General features: G+C 36.4%; 1 protein-coding gene across 1 annotated transcript in view; it reads left to right on the forward strand.

Moving 5' to 3' along the window:
• unc79 (UNC-79 domain-containing protein) overlaps positions 1 to 24,233 on the forward strand; it is a 1,277,183-nt gene that overhangs the window by 149,175 nt on the left and 1,103,775 nt on the right. Inside the window, exons 4-5 of the mRNA XM_090395893.1 lie at positions 2,230 to 2,390; positions 18,901 to 19,071. Of these exons, the coding sequence (XP_090252019.1) occupies positions 2,230 to 2,390; positions 18,901 to 19,071 (332 nt within the window). The remainder of the gene's footprint in view (positions 1 to 2,229; positions 2,391 to 18,900; positions 19,072 to 24,233) is intronic.

A 24,233-nucleotide genomic window follows, 5' to 3' on the forward strand; every position in this document is an offset into this window, starting at 1 on the left:
CCCATATTGATTAGTTGCGTAAAAGGATATTGTATTTAAATAGCTATTTAAGCGTTTTTTTTTTTTTTTTTATCAGAATCTCAATAACCTTTGAGATTGTGGATAGTATAGATATTGGTCTGTAATTTTTGATTTCATTTCTATTTCTTCCTTTAAATAAAAGTACAACTGAAGCAGTCTTTAGGTGTTCTATAAATTTACCATTTCAAAGGATTTATTAATGATATTTGTAAAGAATTATAATTTATGCCTAATGATAATGTTTAACATTTTAACATTTATGTTGTCACATACCACTTTTTTCCCTTTTTTTGTAAGTAAATCTCTGTAAAAAGTAGCATTAAATTATCAAAATTTGACCTCATAGATCTAATATTAATGTGATATATATTGAAATTCTTGAACGAATTTATGGTAGTATCAAAAAATTTCTTAACAGAAGTTAAATTATATAGATTTTTACAGTTTACAGGTGTATAAGAATCTAAATTATTCATGTTAAATCCTAAATCCATTAGGTTTATATTGCTCCAATTATTCATAGGTAACATTTAGATTTACTGCCTTCTTTGTTTGAGTTCGTTGAGATCGTCCGGTGTTTTTATCCGTATCACTTTAGTGTTGTCGTTCTTTCTCATGAATAGTTTGCCATCTCTTACCCATACGTATTTAACTGCACCACTTGCTCTCATTTGTTTTGCTTCATAAAAAGTTGTTTATTAAGTTTAGTCAAATGTTCATTTATTTAGACGGAAATGGGTTTTAACTGTTCATCAATTTGTTGAGCTGTAATCTTGAGTTTTCTTGCCTCCGTCATCCATTTATTTTTAGTAATCTTGCTTTCTAACTGAATAATAACTGGCTTGATGTCGGTTTTTCTGTTAGTGGGTATTCTGTGGACGTGTATGATACCTTCTTTTTTTACTCCAAGTAGATTTACCAATCTTTCAGTAATAGTATGCAAATTTTCATTCTGAGCTTCTGGTAGACCATTTACTTTGATATTGTTCATCCTGGAGCACTGTTGAATTTCATTAACTTCCCATTTCAGATCATTCATTTGGGCTTTTAGTATTTTATTTTCATTTGTTAGTTCAGTGTTTTTAGTGCACAGGTCATTAATTAGCTTTTCATTGCATTTGGCTTTGTTCTTGAGATCTTGAATGTATACAAAACTATATTTCAATGATGCCTTCAGATCATTTAATTCTGCTTTAAATAGAGTTTCAATTTCTTTTCTTATCGCCTAGTTATCATCTTTAATTTCTACTTTGATGGCATTTAGGTCTTCCAATACCTGTTCCCTGAATTTTCTTAGGAAAACCCTAACATCAGCTTCTCTGTCATCTTTGATTGCTGCCTTGGTTAAATCCAAGCCATCATTGCTTCTATTTAGTTTAGTTTGAGTACTAAAGTCATTTTTAGGAGAACTATTAATACAAATCTGACATTTCCATTTTAATTTCTTGTCCTTAGACATTTTACGAAATTTAGATTCTGCTATTCCTATACATACAGGATGATAACATTCGCGACATTCCAAAGAACATTGAAGTGCTTCATTTTCATCTATCTTACCTTTACGGCTTTTACAATTAGCGTTGGACATATCTTGACTGTTGACCTTGAAGAAGGATTAACAGTTAACGTCAAGGTGAAAATGGCGGTTGACACAACACATGGCTTGAATTTTTTTGAAGAACTAGTTTACAGGAACCACTGAATCAGTTTCGATAATTAATACACTCTACTTTTTCATATTACTGAGACAGTTCATTAGAGCACATTTTAAAGTTGATTATATCAATACAATTACTTACATATAAGTATAAGACAGGAGCAAATTTATCAATAAACGTTCACTCTGTGCCCTCTAGCACTCACTCTATACACATTTTATAAATTGATAGTCAAACTACAGTAGATGAGGTTGGATATTAGACTAGTACATTGGATTGGAGATTGGCTATCTGATAGATGTCAAGTTGTGTATGGAGGAAAAATATGCCAGAAGAGGAAGGTCACTAATGATGTGCCTCAGGGGGTCTGTTTTAGGGCCATTGCTATTTAACCTGTATGTTAATCATATTGGATATTGTTCTACGTTTTACGTGGTTTTTGTCTGACAAATATAATCTTTTCAGATATGCAGCTTTTTAAGATGTTTTAAGTATGAATTATTGATTTATAACTGGGATGCATTAATTTTTTTTTTTTTTGCTACACCAGTGTCTTAAAGGATGTTCCAAATATTCCTTTGGAAGTCATGCGTTCCCCTGAGAAGGATCACTTTCGTACATCACTGTTTCCTAGCTTGGATTATAAAGGCCTATATCATGTTCTTGTACAGGCAGTTGATGCTGTTCCTCTGGTCCAGTATGGAGCACATGGTATGTTGATATTTTAAGCTAAAATTAGAGATTTTTTCTGCATGTATCTGAATTTATGTCCCTATCACTTAGTATATAACTATTCTTAAATTATGGATTTTTAGATGTCCTTAATGTCTTGTTATTACCTAATTTTGTGAAATTATTCAGCTTATGTTTTTTGTACTAAGAATTATTTTGGTACGGGGCTGATAGTGCTTCTTGTGCTAGCATAGCTGGATAGTACATCAGTTATAAACTCACTTATGTAGTCTGTTATTATTACCACGTTTTGTGAATCTGTTTTCTGTTATTCAGTTTGCTGAGATAGCAGCCTAAATATCAAGCAATATAGATTATGAGAATGAAGTTTAATTAATATTAAATGTGATTGTAAATGCTGAATGTGAAGCCAATCAGAGTAGGAGTGAGAGACAGTTATGGGATAGAAGAGGAGAAAATACAAGAACCAGTAAAAGAGAGGGAATGGGAAAAATGTGTGAGAGAGAGAGAGAGAGAGAGAGAGAGTGTGTGTGCTGGAATCAGGGATGGAGAGAGATGCCAGGACAACAGGTAAGTAGGGGAACAAAGAAAGAAAGAAATGGTTAGAGGAGAGAATGAGGGATGTAGGTGAGCAATGGAGACTCGATGATCTGTGGTGTGCAGGATAGAATGCCTATTGAGGTTTGCCTGGAGGAATGATAAAAAAATAAAGTGTAGCTATGGCATTTAAGCAAGATGAAAGGGTGGATGAGATGATTGTGATGGTGGGCATGAATACAACTCAAATAAAGACTCAGTATTGCTTGATATAATGTCCCATTGACACCATGTAACTGTAGTGTTGAGAATAGCTCCTCTCTTGGCACCTTGTCATATGCCTTTTCCAGATCTACAAAGTTAGATTTTTGTTATATTCTCGTGATTTCTCAACTATTTGTAGTAAAGTGAAAATCTGATTCTGACAGCCTCTATTTGGCCTGTATCCAGCTTGTTTCTTCACCAAGCTTCCCTTCCACAATCCTTCTCAACCGTTTCTCAAGTACACTTTCATAAATCTTACTGGGAAGATTTATGCAATTATATTAATTCTCACATTCAGTTTTATTTTCCTTTTTATATATGGGTACTAGGAGAGCTTTTCCAATCATCTGGAATTCGTCCCTCTGTCCAAACCTGAACTGTGCAGTGCAGCCTCTGTAAGACTTTTATACCTCCATACTTGAGCATTTTAGGTCGCATATCATCTACTCCAGCTGCCCTTCCACATTTCACACTTTTGATGGGTTTTTCTACTTCAAGTATGGATATGTATTCCTGATTGCATGCCTGGTCAGTGTCTTTTTTTTTTTTTTTTAACCACTGTGCTGTCATTGATTGTTTCATTTAACAATTTTTCGAAGTAATTACTCTCTACATCAAGGATATCTTTTTCTCCAGTTTTCATGTCACCTTTATCTCTAATTTCTTTTACAGCACTCTTTCCTCAATTTCTGAGCTTCTTCAACAACTTCCAGAATATCTTGCCACCTTCTTGATATTTATTTTCTATGTTCTTACCAAAGTCGTTCCATAACTTTTGTTTAGCTAGTTTTACACAGTGTTTAGCTTTCTTACATTTGTCTCTGTATTCTCTAAGAGCACAAGCTGATTTATTTGCGAGGAACTTTTGATATGCTTTCTTCTTTTCCTTCACTGCCTCTTTAACTTCCTGTGTCCACCATGGAGTTCTGATTTTTCTATCCTTGCAGACAACCTAAATGTCAGCTGTTGTGGTTTTTTGTGTTCAAGATGTGGTGAGAATCAGGAACCAGAATTGGGTTGACAACAATGATATTATCTTTGAAGGACAGCATGGATTTTACATGCCTCTCTGACTGAATCAATCATTGTTTTCTTCAAGGCTTGCCACTGAATCTCCTATGTTTGGTTCCTGTTCTCAAACTCTTTCATTTTTTCTTGAATAATGTTTGTGTATTTTGGTCTATATTTCACATCTGAGAGCTGCTCAACTTTTATTTGCTTTAAAACTTTCTTACAGTTCTGCTTTTCAAAATGAAATTCAATTTTATCCTGCTCAAGACTAAATGATGATCACTTCCAATTTCAGATCCTCTGTACACTCTGGTGTCCTGCACCAGGGAGAAAAACATCACTATCAACAATTATATGAGACTTTTCTTATTTCTTGCCTCTTCTCTCCATGTGAATTTGTGCACATTTTTATGTTGAGACATTGTGTTATTAATAACTAGTCCATGTCCTGAGCAGAAATCCAACAGGTATTTGATATTATTATTAGCTTTTCTCCAAATTTTCCGAAAATATTTATGTATGTGTGACAATCATTTCCTACTCTGCTATTTAGATCCCCAACAAGGACCAACTTTTCATTTTTCATTGTGTCAGTTGCTTTCTCTAAAGCCTCAAAAAATTCCTCCACCTTATTATTACATTGTATTCATAATACAGGGGTGCTTCAAAAGTGGAGGGGGTGGGTATGCATCTATTAAATGATAATAGAAGATAAATAGCAATAGCCGAACAAATTTTATTACTGTGCAAATGTAGCAAAACAGTTGAAGTTTCAACACAGATAGTTAAAGTTTGATATGGTTACCGCTAGTAATTCTGCAGAAGTCCCATCTGTAATCAATTTCATACACATATGAGAGAGCATATCTGGTGTAACTTCAGCATTGGCAGCTGGAATCCAATTCATCCAAATTGGCTGGTAGTGGTGATACAAATACTCTGTTTCACAAAGTCCCACAAGAAAAAAATCTAACGGTGTAAGCTCAGAGGAAAGTGACGGTCATGATAGGTGCCCCTCTACCAATCCATCTGCCTGGGAAATGGGTGTTGAGGTATGACCTTACATTTGTTAGGTAATGATGAAGTGCTCCTTCTTACTGGAATTTTAAGCATCTGTCATGGTCATCATTGGTTAATTTTGGTATTAGGTACCCTAATAATATGTCCAGATACACACTACCAGTACTGGTAGACTCCAAAAAAAAAAAAAAAAAAGAAGGGTCCATACGCTTTTTTTTTTTTTTTATGTTGAGTCCATACACAAGAGGTTGGTTGATCAGCCTATAGTACATTAGTACCATATATAAGTAGTGTTTTGCGGGAGGAGGAACTTGTTTACATTTGATTTGAAAGACTGTATATTGTATTCCTTGAGAAACACAACAGGGGGAAGACTGTTTCACAATACAGCAGTTTTAAGGATGAAAGAGGAGGAAAATAAACTTGTTCTGTTTGTTTCAAGGTGCACTGTGAAGGGATGTTGAGCAGCAGCAGTAGCTTCATATGTTCCAACGAGCTTAGCACTAAATGGGGAATTATTGATGTTATTTCAGATGAACATTTCCCATGGAAATATTTCTAGAAAAAAACACATAGTGCGGAGACTGAATCATGTGTGTGAAAGTGGGAGTGGGGGTGAATTGGTAAGAGATGGATCATTAATTATTATTATTTTTTTATTATTATTATTCAGGCCTCCATGGAGTCGAAAGACTCATCGTGGGAGGTCCTTCCTAAGAACATAAAGTCTGTCAAGACTCATCGAGAGGAGCCACTCCTTAAACTCATTGACCGTTCTCATTCTCACCACTCCATCAGGCAATGCATTCCACGGTTCACCCTCCATGCAAAGAAACCACTCCTTACCCTCTTGCTCGCAGTTTCCTTTCGTAACTTCCAGGGATGGCCTCTTGTCATCACTCCTTCCCGCTGTTCAACCAAGCGAAAGAACTCTCCAGTGTCAACCCTGTAACCACCTCTCAACAGTTTAAAAGTCTCAATCATATCACCTCTCCTTCTTCTATCCACCAAACTCTGCAGTCCACATTCCCTCAGCTGATCCTCGTAACTATCCTTGTACAGTCCTGAAACCATCTTTGTCATCCGTCTTTGTATCCTTTCCACAGTTAATTTATCCCCTTCAAATCCTGGAGACCAAATCTGAGAACAATAATCCAAGTGTGGTCTGATCAGAGACTTATACAACGGAATGATTACCCTCTTATCTCTGCAGGTCAGTGTCCTTCTCATTATTGCAGCAATCCTCTGTGTTACCTTCACCACCTTTGCAATATGTCCCCTAAATTTCAGGTTTCTATCAATCATCAACCCATGATCTCTTGTCTCCCCCTACTTTCTCCAGTATAACTCCTCCCATAGAGTATGCAGTATCCCATCAATGTTTCCCAAACCTCAAGACCTTACATTTTGCTGCATTAAACTGACACCCCTATTCATTTGCCCATCTATCTAGCTTATTCAAATCCTCTTGCAGGGCTACCACATCTGCACTATTACTAATAATCCTTCCCAGCTTCGCATCATCCGCAAACAACTGAATATCCCCTTGCAATCCACTGGCAATGTCATTGATATAAAGGTTAAACAATATAGGTCCTAGTACTGAGCTCTGTGGGACCCCACTTGTAACCCTCTGCCTCCTTGAAACTGCTCCACCATACACAACTCTCTGATACCTATCAGACAGCCAATCCTGAATCCAGTTGACCAATCTGACATCCAGACCCATGTGCTGCAACTTAAATATCAGCTTATCATGTGGCACCCTGTCAAATGCCTTTGCTAAGTCTAATGTCATAATGTCTAATTGCTCTCCTCTATATTGAGTCAAGCATTTTAAGAGAGCTTTTAGCCCCCCCCCTTCCCCTATGTGAGAGCAGTATTCAATAACTGGGTGGATTTGTGATTTGTATAATGTTAACAGCTGTTCAGGGGTGAAGTAATGTTTTGAGTGAAAGATAAAATCCTAGTTTTTTTGAAGCTGAAGATGCAATGGTTGTGATGTGTTTATGCCAGGAGAAGTTTGATGTCACGGTAATTCCAAGAAGAAAAGGGTCTTGCTTATGGCTCAAAAAATGTTAGTCTTTTTGGGGACTATGAACATGTTCTAAGATGGCATGTGAATTTTCACTTCCCTAAATTCTGCAGTTTTGAGTGTTTACTTACGCACTTCCATGAAAAGTGCACTCAGCATTGAAAATGATCGTGTCCAAAAAAAAAAGTCCCCTTTTTGTTGTATCCTACTGATCATTTCCATACACAAATCCTGGCATATCTTCTTATTGTCTTTCTTCAAATGTTGTACGATGGTAAATTTGTAGGGCCTTAAATGTAGATGCTGTTGTAAAATATGCCACAGTCACATGTGGGATTCCAATTTGAGAGATGTCCATCTAGTTGACTTTCAAGTGCTTCTCTTGAAACTTTCCAAAAACTTCTTCTACAACAGCATTGGCAGCATGCGGCCTTCCTGTTGACTTTGGATGATGCAAAGAACTGCCTGTTTCCACAAAATTCTTGTGCCACATGTAGATCCTGTACCTACTCGGTTTTTTTGCTCTATTGCTTCAGTATGAGAGGACATGAAAGGGTTGTTGGAAGAGGTAAGAGCAACAATGTGAAAATCGTCAGTATTTTAAATCGCTATGATAAAAATGAATTAAGAAGAAGGGCTGTGATGGCAAACAATTCGATGCATAGGCTGTGTAGAAGGGATGGATGCGTGGAGTGAGTTTGAGGGAAGATCGGATTTGTATAATGGGATCGGCTACACTTGAATGCGTTTGGTATCAGGAGTCTGGAAAACTAATAACTGGTGTGAGACCTAACACAGTGAGTCAGAGAAAGTAAATTATAAAGGGAGGAATGGTGTGAATGTGAGTGTAAGAGTGACAATGTTATATAACTGTGTTAATGACGGAAATGGGTTTTGTTGTGGAAATGTTGACGAGAAGAGAACGATTTCAACTTTGTGTTTGTTCAGTTTGGACCCATCAAACGTGTGCAAAGATGTCTATATGTATAAGGCACACTAGAGAAGAATACAGATCTGCAAGTTGTCCAACCATGTCATGCAGACTGCAGACAAGTGTATACAAACATGCAGGTAGATTATTATGTCTGTACATGAATGCTAGGAGTATCAGAAACAAAGGGGTAGAGTTTGTTGCTTTGGTCAATATGTTGGGACCTCAGATTATAGGGATTAGTGAGACTTGGCTGTCAGAATTAGACATACTAACTGGTATCGAGTGTAAAGGGTACACTATTTTTACGAAGGATAGAGAAGATAGGAGAGATTGGGGCGTGCTGCTAATATATCAGATGACTTGAATTCATTTAGTTGAGACCTATGATTTTAGTACTACTACTACTAACATTATTTCATGTGGCAGTGAGTTTGAACCCGTCTGGTATAAGTTGGAATCCAACAAGATCAATTTCATAGTGGAGTGTTGTTACAGACCTGGTGGATCAGTTGCTAGTGATGATGAAATGCATCACCAAATAGACAAGATGAGTGTGAAAAGAGTAAACATAATGGGAGAATTTAATTATCCAAATATTGATTGGGTAGTAGTAGAATCTCATGAGAAGAATGAAAATGTATTTATTGAGCTGTTGCGGGACAACTTTTTCAAGCAGTATGTGGCAGAAGGAACTTGAGGGCAAAGAGTGTTAGATTTGATTATAGTGTCAGAGGGCATTTCAGTTAAAGTCATAACTATTATGCCACCAGTTGTTGGCAGTGATCATGCGCTACTCACTTGGGAAGTGACTAAGTTTATGAATGTTCCATTCAGAAAAGGTTACATCCTGAACTACAAAGTAGGAAATTATGACCAACTGATGAGTATACTGAGTTCAATAGAATGGAATCAGTTGATGAATGGGAAGAATATCGACAGTGCATGGGAAGCATTTAAACAATACTTAAATGATGTGATATCAGAGTGTGTGTCCTGAGAGTTCGAAGAATAAATATGGTAGGAGTCAAATGGATGTGTAATCTTATTAAGCAAGAGATTCATAAGAGAAGCACAACTGTTGTACAGAAAGCAAAGTCTGTGAAATCCAGTGAAGAGGCAGCAGTAAGCTAAATGTCATGTACACCAGATTGATAGCTTTTAACAGAATGGGCCTCTCATTAGTTGAACAATGCATCTGTTATTCTCATGCCATTTGCATTTAAGAGTTATTCTTTCATATTCATTCTTTCTTTTACTTGCTGCATATCAATAGAAACTGGCTCTGTGTGCTGAAGACAACCCACAAAAATTCTATTGATATGCAGCAAGTAAAAGAAAGAATGAATATGAAAGAATAACTCTTAAATGCAAATGGCATGAGAATAACAGATGCATTGTTCAACTAATGAGAGGCCCATTTTGTTAAAAGCTATCAATCTGGTGTACATGACATTTAGCTTACTGCTGCCTCTTCACTGGATGAAGAAACTCAGATGTATGAGGACGATGTATTAGAGCTGTTGCACAATCTGAATAAAAATTCAGCAATAGGGACTGATTGAATATCATCATGTGTGCTAAAAGAGTGTTCATGTGAACTGGCTATTCCATTGATCAGGCTGTTTAATATGAGCCTCAGAACAGCAAAGATTCTGCAGGAATGGAAAGAATCTATGGTAATTCCATTGCACAAGGATGGTGCAAAGACCAATGTATCCAACTATCAACCAATTAGTATTTCAGGAGTGCTAGTGAAGATTTTGGAAAAATTAGTTAGTGCTTGCATTCAGAAATGGGTTGACAGTGAATCTCTACTTTGCAATGAGCAACATGGGTTTACTAAGGGAAGGTCATGTTTTAGCAACTTGCTCACATTCTCTAACAATGTTACCATTGAACTAGACAAGGGGAATGAATACACCATGATACTTTTGGATTTTGATAAGGCTTTTGACAGAATACAGCATTGTAGACTGTCTTATAAATTGTAGAATATGAGTTTGGATTGTAGAATATTAGCATGGATAAGAGGATGGCTGACTGAAAGATATCAAAAAGTGGTATATGGGGGGATATGAGTCTGCAAGATTTAAGGTAACCAGTTTTGTATCACAAGGACCAGTGCTTTGTCCACTGTTATTCAATCTATACATTAATGATATTGGGAGGGATTTGACAGGCAACATACGGGTATTTTCTGATGATGCAAAGATAGGTTGGGTAATCAGAAATGCTGCTTATATGCAGTACTTGCAGAATAATTTGAATAGGTTGGACCTGTGGGCATGGGAAAATGGATGTCGGTTCAGTGTCACTAAATGTAAAGTCATGCACCTCAGCATGATTAGATATCCAATGTTGTATTATATTGGTGGTATTATGCTTGAAGAAACTGATGAGGCTAGGGATCATGGAATGTTAGTAGATAGGAAATTGGTTCAGGAGCCATGTAGCAAAGATTGCAAATACAACTCAAAAGATAATTGCAATTCCTAAACGAACATTCACATATAAAGATAAGGATGTCATTTTGCCTCTTTACAAGGTGTTGATAAGATCTCGCTTGCAATATTGTGCGTAGGTCTCGTCTCCTGGTTTCAGTTGTGATTGTGATATATTGGAGAGAGAGAGTGCAAAGGAGAGTGTTAAAAGTGATATCTGGATTATGGAATATTGATTATGAAGACAGATTGAGAATTTCTAGACTGCAGACACTAGCAAACAGGTGAAAGAGGGGTGATTATGATTGAGATTTACAAACTTTCGAAAAGGTCATACAGGATTTCAGTTGATGGCAATTTTCAATTTGTGGAGAAAGGACAAGAGGGCATCCATGAAAGCTGAGAATGAATGCCACTAAGAAGGGGGTGATGGCTAGATTTTTCTCTCTTAGGATGGTGGATGATTGGATTGGAGTGGATTGCACTGGTTATTATGAGTGTAAGCAGTGTGAATGAATTTAAGAATATGATAGCTGGTGCATATAGAGTGTGGCCTCCCTCAGTGAGTCCCTGACTCCCTGAAGGTCTCTTAATAATATTAATAATTGCTTGCAGAAATTCCTCTGAACTTCTGTAGCAGACTTTGTTTTTTCAAACCAAAACACACATACTAGCTCTGCACCATCGAAAGTCGCCATTTTCGAATGGTGTGATATATCATACCATTTAGTGTTGTCATTTGGTAATAAAGTTATGTGACCAAAAATTGATGCATTTCACTACATTATGACACTCACACAGCTTTTATACATCTTCCGAGTTATTCTCTATTCTCCTGCAAAGTTGTATACACCTTTTTGAAAATCCTGTATATGCTCAATGGACAAAACATTAAAGATACCTATGTAATAGCATGTTGGTCCTTCTGTATTGTGAATTACAGCCAGTACTTTTCAGGCTTTGACTCTACCAGATGCCAGAGGTAATTCCAGCCATGTCTATTGCAGTATTGTTCACAAGTTCACCTTAGATGTCGATCACACACTCTACGGCATCCCAGAGAGATTTGAATGGATTTTAAATCCAGGGAACTTGGGACCACTGGATGGTCCCAAACTCATATGAGGGCTTGTCGAGCCATGCCTGGGTGATTGCAGCCCAGTAGGGTGGCACATTGTCTTTCTGAAACAGACTATCAGCTGCAGGATGTGCAACGGCCATGAAAGTGTGTAGGTGATCAGACAGCACATTCTAGTAACTTGCAGCATTTAAGGACCTATCCAGACACATTAAGGGACCTAATGTGTCACATGGGAAGGTTCTACAAATCATCACAGAGCCACCACCTCCTTGCACAGAAGCAACCTTGCATGACAAGGCCAATGGCCTCTTGCTTATGATGGCACACATACCCTCCTGTCAACTTGGTACAACTAATAATGGGATTCATCACACCACACGACTGGTTCACTCTGCAGAGGTCCAGAGTTTCGACACCAGGTGAGGTGCAATGCCCGATGATGAGCTGTCAACAATCGTACACAATTAGGGTGTCGGCTCCTGTAGCCTACAGTATGCAGGGTATACCATACCATTTTGCTTGCTGATGCAACTTGGACCTCTGACATTGAAACTGATGTGATTTGTGCTTCCATTGCCTTGTGGCTGGTCTGTATGAATCTGGACAGTGCACGTCATCCCCCATCATCAATGGCTTGTGGTTTGCCACCTCTTGCTTGCTGGGTACATCTGATGGAATATTCGCAGTACACACTTGATGCGGTTGCCCTCTAGATCCAGAGTTTCTTACCACTTGGTTGATAGAATGACCCATCTGCCTTGCACCAACTACCATCTGCGTGAAGTTTGGGTACGTTTCACTCTGTATGGGGGTATGCCAGTGTCCTTCCCATCACTCCTATCTGTAATATTTTGTCCATTGAGTGTATGTTCCATTGAAGATCTTTTTCAGCAAAGTGGAATTATATCAAATCTGCTTTTATAAAAAATGGCTTTAATGAATCCTTCTTCTAGAAAGCGTCTAACAGCTTTATGGCACCAGTTTCTAGAAGAAGGATTCATTAAAGCCATTTTTTATAAAAGCAGATTTAATATAATTCCACTTTGCTGAAAAAGATCTTTATAAGGAATCTACTTTTACATAAAAGTAGATTCCTTATAAAGCGAGTTATACAAGGAGAGCTGTGAGGTCTTTCCACTCTGACCAAACTTAAACAGATCTTTTGTAATGTAATTTATTTTGTGTTTCATTATTGTTATTGCAATGAAGATGCCTTTCATTCTTAGATGAAAATTTCATAGTCATTAAATTTATTTCATATAAGTTTCAGTCTTTAATTTTTCAAATAATGACAGCTTACATACCTGTATTGAAACAGTTATACAAATCCTTCCATCCATCGAACTTACACCATAGGTCCACAAACTATGCATCACTCCTTTTACACAACCTGTGTATGTTGATGTATTAGCTATCATCATCATCCTCCTCCTCAGTTCACCTCTATCATAGCATGGTACAGACTTTCAAACTTTCACTCTTCTTTTTTTTTTTTTTTGCTTCTTCCAATAATTCTTTATCATCTTCCTTCATACAGTACTTCTCACCTTTCAAATCATTGGTGCCAGTCAAAAAAATCAATTCTTTCACACTCCATTCTGACATCATCACTAATATTAATTTTTGCATGAGGGCAGAAAAGCCTTGTTTTCAGTGATTCTTTGATAAGGCGAAGTACTCCCCTTATCAGGGAATCACTGTAAAAAATTATCTCCTTATGCTCTTTCTCTCATTTATTCATACAATCTTCTTTTATTTTACTTCAAACCTCTTGCTTTTTTCTTTTCGCAGTTCATCTAATCTCTTGATGTTTCTGCAGCATTTTAATCTTGTACTTTGTCTTGTGAAGGACTACATGTAAGAGCATGCTTTTCCTCAATCAGGTATTATGTGCTCTCCTGACCTTCTACCACTGCACTTTCAATATTATCACCAATATTAATAATTTTCAGTCTTCTATCAGTACTCAGTATCAATACTCTCTGCTCTACTATCATGTAATGTGTTCTCTCTCTGCACTCACTCTCAAAACACTTACTACACACTTGCTCACCAGTTTCACTCTCCTTCCACAAATCTTTCAATTTTTACAACAAATACATCTCATAAATTCTGTACTGTACAAAAGCATATCAAAATGTTAGTGTTCTGCCTTCTGCAATGAGTCATTGGACTCCATGGAAGCTTGGGAGTAATACGTAACGGTAAAAGTAATGCTTACAACTTCAGACAAATATATATATATGCATACTTGTTTTATGTTGTAAGCATCCAGACAAAATTTACATATATTCCAGACAAAACTATAATTAAGGTGGCTTGTTTCTTTTCTTTCTTTTTTTTTTGCCAGCAGTTTCTTGTTTCTGTTTGCATTATAAATTAATAGCTTTTTTTATGAAATTTGTGATGCACTGAGAGCACTAGGAGTATTGTGATAATTTTGTTATCACAATACTCCTGTTATCACAGGAGTATTATTATAACAAAATTCATATATCCAACACATGATGGCACTTATTTAGCATACACACTCAAGTGTAGGATATCCGTGTTAAAATTCAAATATCTCACAAGTTTAAAATATATTAAATGAACTAAAGTTAAGAAATTAGTAATTCTGTTTTTGTAAAGTTGTTAGTGAAATGTATGCTTTCTTTTGATATGTTGCGAGCAAGCCTATTTCGGATATTAATTTTATCTTTGACTAATGAAGTCGCATAGATGTGAAATAAATTTATTAAAATTAGTTATTAGAGCTTAATTGTGATATTTGTATAAGCTGTTAAGTGTCTTTGTGTAGACAATTGTTGTTTACATGTCAGTAGCAAGGAAAGCAAAATTCACTGCTATATTATCAGAAGTGATTAAATGAGCTTACCTCAGTGTGAGAAGATTGTGAAATAAAGAACTGTTATCATTTTTAGCTGTTTCATTAGGAAATTGTAATTAATTAAACTTTTCTACATCGTGAAGAAGGAACTTCATCATTTCAAACCCAACTCTGGAAAGCAGTAATGGCAGCACACAATGGTAGACTTGAGCAAAATTTTCTCAGTTGTATTTCTGAGCATGCATGGAAGCAAAATGAACATTATCAAATGTTATTAAGTGTTCTGCTGTCGATGGAGTAGAAAAGAAACAGCAGGAGAAATTGCATTGATTGAGTTCATTCACTCCAAAATTATTGATATAAGTGAGTCATGGTTGGATGAAGATGATATTCTAGCAGGAATACAGTAGGAAGGATATGATGTATTTCATTCAGATAGAAATGGTCAAGTGGAGGTGGAGTGCTATTGTTGATAGAAAAAGGATTATGTCCATAATAGCGATGCAAGAGGGAAATAGTGATAGTGGTTTTGAGGCATTATAGTGTGAGATAGAGATAAGTAGAATGAAATACTTAGTTGGATGTTGACCTGGTAATGTGGAAGGTATTAACCCCATTGTCAGTGACTTTAATTGTTGTAGTATAGTTTGGGATGACTAGATAGCAACTGGAAGTAAAAAAATCAAATGTTTCTTGAGTTTTGAAGAAAAACTACCTCAGTTTGTAACAGAAGGCACACAAGAATCGAGGATCTTGAATTTGATCATCTCATGGGTGTCAAATCTTTTAATTGGTGAGATAGCCCATGAAGTGATTACCTGAGTAGTTGGCCAGCCATTTGAGGACTTTAGTGAGGAAAAGGTATATGTGGAACTATGAGGCTGGTGATTATAAGAAACTCTGAAGATAGCTTGCAGTTGTAGCATGGAGATTGAGAAATTGGGTGGAAAGGAGATCAATGCTGCATGGGTGCTATTCAAGAACTATCTAGTAGAGACAATGTTTAAATGTATTCCAAGGGGTCAGGAGGTTAAATAAGGCAGGTGTGAGATGAATGAAGAGATTAAGCATGCGATACAAAGAAAGAAGACGTTATGGAGGCAACATAAGATGGGCTGTGATAATCACTTCATGAAGAATACAAAGAATAGGCAAGGATGGTGACTTAGTTGGTAAGGATAGCAAAAGTATAGTATGAGCAGCAGTTAGGTAATGAAGTTAAAAAAAAAAAAAAAAACTATGAAGTTCTTTCAATGTGTAGCCAGCAAGAAGAAAAATGATTATGGTAGAATGATATTGATTGGAGAAAATAGTATAACTGTTGCAAAGGATATAGTTGAGATATTTAAATGGGCAGTTCATAAAGTTTTCATCCTTGTGTATGTGACATCATGGAGTATTTGGGAGCAATTGATGAAGAGGAGAAAAGACTCATGATTGAACAATAGGTATAAGTGGAATTGAATAAGCTAGATGTTAATAAGGCTGTGGGATTTGATGATATATCACCACATATTTTGAGGGAATATGCCAGGAAGTTGACATATGCGTTGACATATTTGTTTATTATGAGTCTTACATTGAGTCAACTTCCAAAGGAGTGGAAGAAAGGCAAGATTGTATTACTTCATAAGGAAGGTGACAGAACAACTGCATCAAATTATAGGTCAATCTGTGTGTCAGGTGTTGTGATTAAAGTGTTGGAGAGGCTGTTGAGAATCAGGATCCAAAATTTGGGTGACAACAGTGGTATTATCTTTGGACATCATGGATTTATTAAAGGGAGGTCCTGTTTTAGTAATCTACTTACTTGTTACTATAAGGTGATAGCTTCATTGGAAATGTAAGATTTTAAAATTTGGAAAATAAAATTTGGTAGGGTTATATCGTTGGAGGTAGAGAAAATGAGTGAACATGTGACGATGGTGGATAAGGATCTAAAATTTAGAGGACACATTGCCAAAATTGTGAGTACAACAGAATGAATTCTGGGAATGATGCAGTGAACACTGAATTGTAGAACAAGATTTGATTAGGCCACAAATGGACTACTGCATAGATTTGGTCACTTGGTTTTCAAAAAGGATGAAGGGATGTTGGATAGTGTCCAGAGGCAATTGACTAAGTAGTTTCTGATCTTTGGAATGTTGAACATGAAGAAAAGTTCAAAAGATGCAATTTGCAGAGTTGGATAGGAGGAAGAGGGGTGATATGATAGAGATGTACAAGTTGATGGTAAGGGCTTTTTATAAGATTAATGTTGAAGAGGTTTTTCATAAAATATTGGGAGGTTGGGGGGGGGGGAGAACAGGAAGTTATCCACAGAAGCTGTATAAGGAGGGTGTGAGCAAGGGAGTGTGAAGCATGTTCTTTGCATGGAGAGTTGTGAACGATTGGAATGCATTGCTTGAGAGTGTGGTATTTGCAGAGAATTTGAATGTGTTTAAGGCACGGTATGATGAGCTGTGTGTATTACAGTGGGATCTCCTAGATATGTCTTTGACTCCATGGGGTCTTTAAGATAATAATAATGTTTTAAGAATGTTGAGACTTTCATATAGAAAGCTAATTCATTCTAAAGTGATATGATTTTTTAGTAGTTCATTCAATGGAGTTTGTGTGGTGATTTCATAGAGATAGTGAAGTTATAGAAATGTCTTGGATGAAGCCAGCATATATTTTCTACATGCAGTCTAGTTTCAGAGTTTTCTTTTCATTTTGAATTTACAAGTTTTAAACCACTTGGAGTGTGTGAGAAAGGAATTAAATAAAAATATATGCACTCCCTCATACACACACTACACATGTATCATGGCAAGACTGATTTTCTAAGCTATTTGGATGACATAATTTACTACATGCACGCACACACTCACACTCACTCACTCACTCATCGAAGATTCCAGATTTCTATAATTGTTTTGCGATCGTTCATTTCCACTGTTTTTTTTTTTTTTTTTGAAACGATAAGCCCTGCTATAATGTGAAGAAGTTATTAGTTTGTCTACACAGTCTTTTCCAAGCATCCATGTCTTGTGCAGTTTTCAGCATTAATCGACTTTACTAAATGAGTTACAAAGCTGACTGATTTGGTTTTTAAATATACTATTAATATTTGTCATCATCAAATTTCTCTCTGTCTTCATGGGGAGTGTAGCTCATTGGAAAAGGTCTAAGTTTGATTCTTGTAACGAGAGGATCTTATGAATTTTCCAGTTGAAGTTGAGTTAGCCGATTTCATACAGAGGTAGCAGGATTTTTTCTCCTGGAAGCTTGGGTTTTTCATCCTGCACGCAGACAAATCGGCTTTCAGAACACATGCAGTTTATAGACAAAAAAAATACTGGTGGTAGTCAGTAGATGGCTTTGGTGTAGTTGGTGGTGGTTCAGCGTAGTTGGTGGATTAAATGGTGGAGACGGAGAGTTGTTGAGTAGGCACCCTCTTTTGATGTGCCTTTGGACCCCTTGGAGGTGTCACAAAATAATAGTAATAATAATATTAGAAGTTAGTAATATTATTATTACTATTAACAACTTATTATTACTATTATAATTACTAACTTCCTATTAACAGTTTTCCTCCAAATCACTCTGTTATCAGTCTGGACTTCAGCATTGTCATATCTTATGTTCAGTCTGACAAGATTGAAGTCCTGATAGATAAAGACTAATTTGGAGGAAAATTGTCAATAACAAGTTAGATATTATATATAATGAGAAGTGTACATATTATTACTATTACAGTTATTATCTGTTAATAAGTTATTTGGCTATAAAATAATGATGGATTTATAATACCCTCTATCTTTATAGCTTAACAATGCCAAATTGAAGCCGTTAAGCTTGTTCATCAACTACTACTTTTTATGCACTGATTGATTGTTCACTTATACAACATTTCAACATAGAATTGCTACAATATTGAAAAGAGAATATTTGTCCTCTAAAGGTTTCTGCTTGTCTTCTTTCTCTTTCTGATGAGAATCAACAGTTCGAAATATCCATCAGGCTAGTGAAACCATAATAAAAGGTGAACATGTGGGCTCCTGGATAGAATTCATGTCTTTTAAGTAGTGCAATGGCAAGACAATTCCATTGCTGAAGGTTGTATTCTCATAAGCTGTCTGTCAGGTTTGAAACTTAAGGTTTCAAATTCAATTCTTTTGTTATAATAACTTCTTTAAATATTAATATCCTTTCATGTACATTTTTAAATTCTTTATTGTGTGCATGTAGTATATGATAAATGTTGAATTTAGTGACTAGTTAACAAATTAATAGCAGCCACTCTCCAACTCACTAATTGCCAAGATTATTTGTGTGTGTGTTTTTTTTTTTTAATTTCTCCCTCTTATTTTTATTTTATTTTTTATAGCTCTTGGTCAGACTATCCTCCAGACTTTTGCTTGCCTCTTACCATTTCTAGAACATGAGTTTATGGATACATTACCATATATTATAGCATCATCAATGGCAGTGTTTCCTAGTACTCTTCATAAAGACATCACAGATATGTTATGTAATCATCTTCTTCCATTTACATTTTGTAAGTATAAATAAGTAATATAAATAATTTTTTAAGTGCAATATAAACAACATTATTGAGAATGATAGTACATTCATTTTAATTCAAGCAAAATTGCAGTCCTGGTTGGCTGAATGGTTAGTGTAAAGCCAAAAGGCTGTGGGTTGTTCGAATCCCCACCATGGGCATGGATGTTTGTAATTATTTGTGAAAAAACTAGTGGTTGTGGTGGGCAGTAGATGGCATTAGTGTAGATGTTGAGGTTTGCTGTAGTTAATGGATTGAGTGGTGGAGACAGAGAGTTGTAGAGTATGTGCCCTCACTCGATGAGTTTCTGGACTCCCTGGAGGTGTCATGTAATAATAATAATGAAATTTATTTTCTATGAATTGTTAAATGTCAAAAAGTTGTTATCCAATGGCAGTGGATAACAACTTTTTGATCATATAATTTGATCATAGAATAGGAGGAATTTGTTGTTTTTAATCTTTTCATATACTTAGAAAAGGAAAGTAATATAAATGTAGCTATCCCAAAACTTATTTTTCAGATTTAATAAATCTGTGTAGTTTATTATGATATAGAGTGGCCACCAGAGTTTAAAAAGAAAGAAAGACAGCCAGTCCAGACTGCCCAAACTACACATTACACAGTTCTTTCTGCCACAAGGGCAGCATTTGTGCATTCATCAGAACTGACATACCATGCCAGAGACTGCAAACCTTTGAATTCCCAACTGTTTGATCTGCTTTGGCCGAAAATTTCTCTATCAAACCTACATGCCCTGTTCGTATGCTCCCTCTATTGCTCTCCAAACTCTGTCAACCATCATCCTGATCTCTTCGACTATCTTTCTCTCTCTCTTTTTAAAGCTCGACTTTCTGCAGTCGAAATACCCTAATAGTGAGGTCATCCTTCTTGGGGACTTCAATGACCACAACTCACATTGGCTCCCCATCTCCAGTTTCACCGATCAAGCAGGCAGAGATGCTGAGGTATGTTCCATCCACAATGACAAATGCTTCAGCATCTCTGAGATGTTGGCCATCCACAATGACCTATCTCAGATCATCAATCTTCCTACCAGAATACCTGACAACGTCCTCCAATTTGTCAACATACTTGACCTCTTCCTAACAGGCTCCCCTTCTAGGTATACTGTGGTTGTCAGTTCTACTCTTGATAACTCAGACCACAACCTCATACAAATGTATGTTGCAAAGAACACCCTCCACCCACCAGTTCACAGTCTCGTGTCCTCTAGCACTACAAGAGTGCCAACTGGGAGGATCTCAGTGACTTCTATTCCTCCTTCCCATGATCTGACTACTGCTTCAGTTCTTCTGAATCCAAATACTTGCTCATATTGAATAACAGAAATCATCCTCACAGGAATGAAGGCTTTCATCCCTTATTCTGCTCCAAATTCTCAGCCATCATCCAAGCCTTGGTTCTCAAAAAAACAAAAAAGTGTGCCAATGCTGTAAAAGAAAAAAAACCTCTGTTTACCATGAATGGATCGAGACCAGAACTCCAGCTGCCCACTCTGCCTACACTACAGCTCCCAATGGTTGGAAAAGAGAATCATCCCCAAGTCAGATTTTGAAAGGGCCAAATGCTGCAAGCTCGCCTTCTACTCAAATGGCAGGCACTCCCTTTTGTTCCCTTGCCAAGGTCATTGGGTGCAACTCTCATTGATAATGTAGTCAATAAGACTGTTTATATTTCTTGTATCTTCTATATATGTGTGTTTTGATGTATATATTTATGTTGGTACATATTATTACTAATGACTAGGCCATTTGCTGAACAGAAATCCAGCAGGTATCTTAATGTTATTATTAGGTTTGCTCTTTACTCCAAAATTTCACCATATCCTTTTATATGTATGGTATACATTTATTTATTCGTTTATATTGAAGCAGTAGTGATCAGAGAAAAGGAGTAGCTGTTGGTATTCAGTGCTAAATACAAGGGTAATCTTCTTGAATTGTGAGTAATATCAAGTAGTGATATGAGCAGATATCAGAATTGGACAATGACACTTGTTATGATCCCACAGAAGGTTCTAAAAAAGAAGTGGAAGAATTTTTCAGGATATTAGAGAAGGCAGCTGACACAGAAAAAAAAAATGTAATGTTGATTGTTGGAGACCTACAGAAATGATCATATAGATCATGTCAATTTATTTGGAGGTATTAATTCACAACACAGAATAATAAGAAAATAATAATTATTTAACTTATTTGCACTGATATTTTGCTGGTATTTTGAAGATGCTGGATACCAGCATCTTCAGAACACAAAAAAACATTTCTCACAGTACAAGGACAGCAACAATTTGGCCAACAGTGTCGATCAGTTTACAATTTTTTGAATGGCAAACACAAGGAAATCAAACCCTAATTAGTGACATCTTTTGTTGGATAAAGAGAGAGAGAGAGAGAGCGAGAGAAAAAAATAAATATTAATTACATCTAAAAATGACTATCTGCTAGATTTTTGGTAAATTGATAGTCATATTTGTTGAGGTTAAGAGAATGCTTAAAAGCTGTTGCTGATTCTAAAAAAACAATCTCTCTGACTTATGTGTACCACTTTTGATCTATAAATTAAAGATACAAGAAATTATATACTTGGTTTAATCGTTTATCCAAATGTAAGCAAACAAAGTATTTTCAGGACTGGGGCAACTCGTGGTAAAGGTGGTACGACTTCACATCGCTTGCCTTAGTATCCCATAATGCAAAGCACATCTCCTTGCAGACATGTATAATGCTATGCGTTATGGGAAGGGTCACTACCCAGACCGGTTTTGACCTTTACTGAGGTCTCATCAGTGGGAGCCAGACCCAGAGGTGATACCAAGGTTGAAGTAATGCAGAAGTCATATTTTCATATACGAGTTGCCAAAAGGTGTCGCACTTTATTATTAAAATACTCTGGATTAGAGATAGATAGTTGTTGAAAGTTTTTCCACTTAGTTATACTATAAATTAAAGATACCAAGTGATGTGAAGTCATACCGCCTTTACTACGAGTTGTCCCAGTCCTGAAAATACTTCAGGCGCAAACTTTGTTTGCTTATGCTTGGATAAAGGATTAAACCAAATATATAATTTCTTGGTATCTTTAATTTATAGCATTACCAAGTGAAAAAACTTTCAACTTACTTTTGATCCTGTGTGAAGGAATAACGAAGAGATGGTATGCTAGTCCCAACTTGCCATAATGATAGTGCTAAATGTATTTTTTATATCCTCCAAGGTGGATGTCAACAATTCTTCCTGTTTTTTAATGTTGAGCCGATACACGAGAGGTGGTTGATCAACCTATAATATGTTAGTACTGTATGGGTACTAATGTACCTAAATATGGTATCGGGGGGGGGGGGGGAGATGTTCCACAATGTAGCAGGGATGATGGAGGAGGAAAAGAAACTTGTTCTGTGAGTTTCAAGATGCACCGTGAAGGGATGTTGAGTAGCAGCTGCATTTGTTCCAACAGGCTTAGTACTAAGTGGGGGAATTATTGATGCTTATTTCAGATCAACATTTGCCATGGACATATTTATAGAATACATATACTGCAGATACCAAACATCTGTGCGAAAATGGGAGGAGAGTAAGAGATGGATCATTAATCAATCTAATTGCTCTCCTCTGTATTGAATCAAGCATTTTGGGGGGGGAGCTCTTAGGGGCCCCCACCCCAGTATTCAATAGCTGGGTGAATTTGTGATTTGTATTAGGTCAACAGCTGTTTAGAGGTGAAGTAATGTCTTGAGCGAAAGAGAAATTCTAGTTTTTTAGAAGCTGAGGATGCAATGGTTGTGATGTGTTCATGCCAGGAGAGGCTTGGTGTCAGGGTAATTCCAAGAAGAGAAATCTCATGTTATCTAAAAATTTGAGTGTTGTCAAAAATAACAGTGAGAGAAAATGGTTCTTTTTTCTGAGAAATAAGACCGAACTGGGTTTTACTAGCATGTTTGTCCATAGTAGCCCAGGTCACAAAGACGGGGGGCACTTCATACACTCCTGCACGTGAAAAAGGGTGGAGTATGTCCTTTGGTGAATGGATGAGAGTTGCCAATTTGATATGTGGTTTAAATGTTGTATGGAGATAATATTTATTAAGTGCTCCAGATATCTTTTCAGATGTGCTTAGAATGTATGGGATGGTAACAGTTTTGCTGTGGTCTTGAGTATTATGCAATGAAAGGGATTGTAGCCATTGAAAAAGAAGTTGTCACACTGAAAGAAGTGTGACACAAATAAGTGATTGCATTGTCATTGGAACAGGTAGTTCTGAGCTCTGTGAGTTAGTATTTTTAGGATATCATATTGTTAAGCTGGATGATGGTGTGATTGCTTGTGCAAATATCTCCCTGTATGTATAGGTTTTCTATAAACAGAAAAAGATAATGAACAGTCAGGAAGTTGTGTGACTAGAGTATCTGAGAAGGGCAGAAAGTCATTAGCTTCCTGTTCCATTATGGATTTTAGTGTGTTGGCTATTTAAATGCACTAGAAATGTATCTGTGTTTGGACTTGTTGTGAATTGATACTGTCAAATAAAATTGACATGAACTGCCAACACGTCTTTCTACTCAATCATATAGATCATATAGAAAAGAAGTGCACAAATTTGCATGGAGAGAAGATATAAGGAATAAAAAAAAGTCTCAATGACTATATTATTGTATATAGTGATTCCTTCATCCTGACTCAGGACATAAGTGTATACAGAGAATTTGAAATTGGAAGTGATCATCATTTAATTTTGAGCAAGATAAAATTGAATATCATTGAAGAGAAAACAAATCAAAGTTAAGCAGCTTTCAGAAGTGAACTGTAGACTGAAATACAGAAATGTTACTCAAGAAAAAAATGAAAGAATTTGAAAACATGAAACACACCTTGGAGATTCAGTGGCAGGCCCTAAAGAAAACATTGATTCATTCAGCTAAGGAGGCATGTGATGAGATTGTCTGCAAGGATAAAAAAAAAAAAAATCATTCCTCTTTGGCAGACTCAGAAAGTTAGAGGCAATCTATGAAAAGAAGAAGAAAGTCTATCGAAAGTTCCTGGCAAGTAAGTCAGCATTGTGCCCTTAGAGAATACAGAGAAAAATGTAAGAAATAATGCAGTGTGTAATTCTTTCTTTCAAGGCTAGCAATTACT

Source organism: Typopeltis vanoorti, chromosome 1, assembly GCF_054136105.1.
Source record: "Typopeltis vanoorti isolate ZY-2024b chromosome 1, IOZ_Tvanoo_1.0, whole genome shotgun sequence".
NCBI lineage: Eukaryota > Metazoa > Arthropoda > Arachnida > Uropygi > Thelyphonidae > Typopeltis > Typopeltis vanoorti.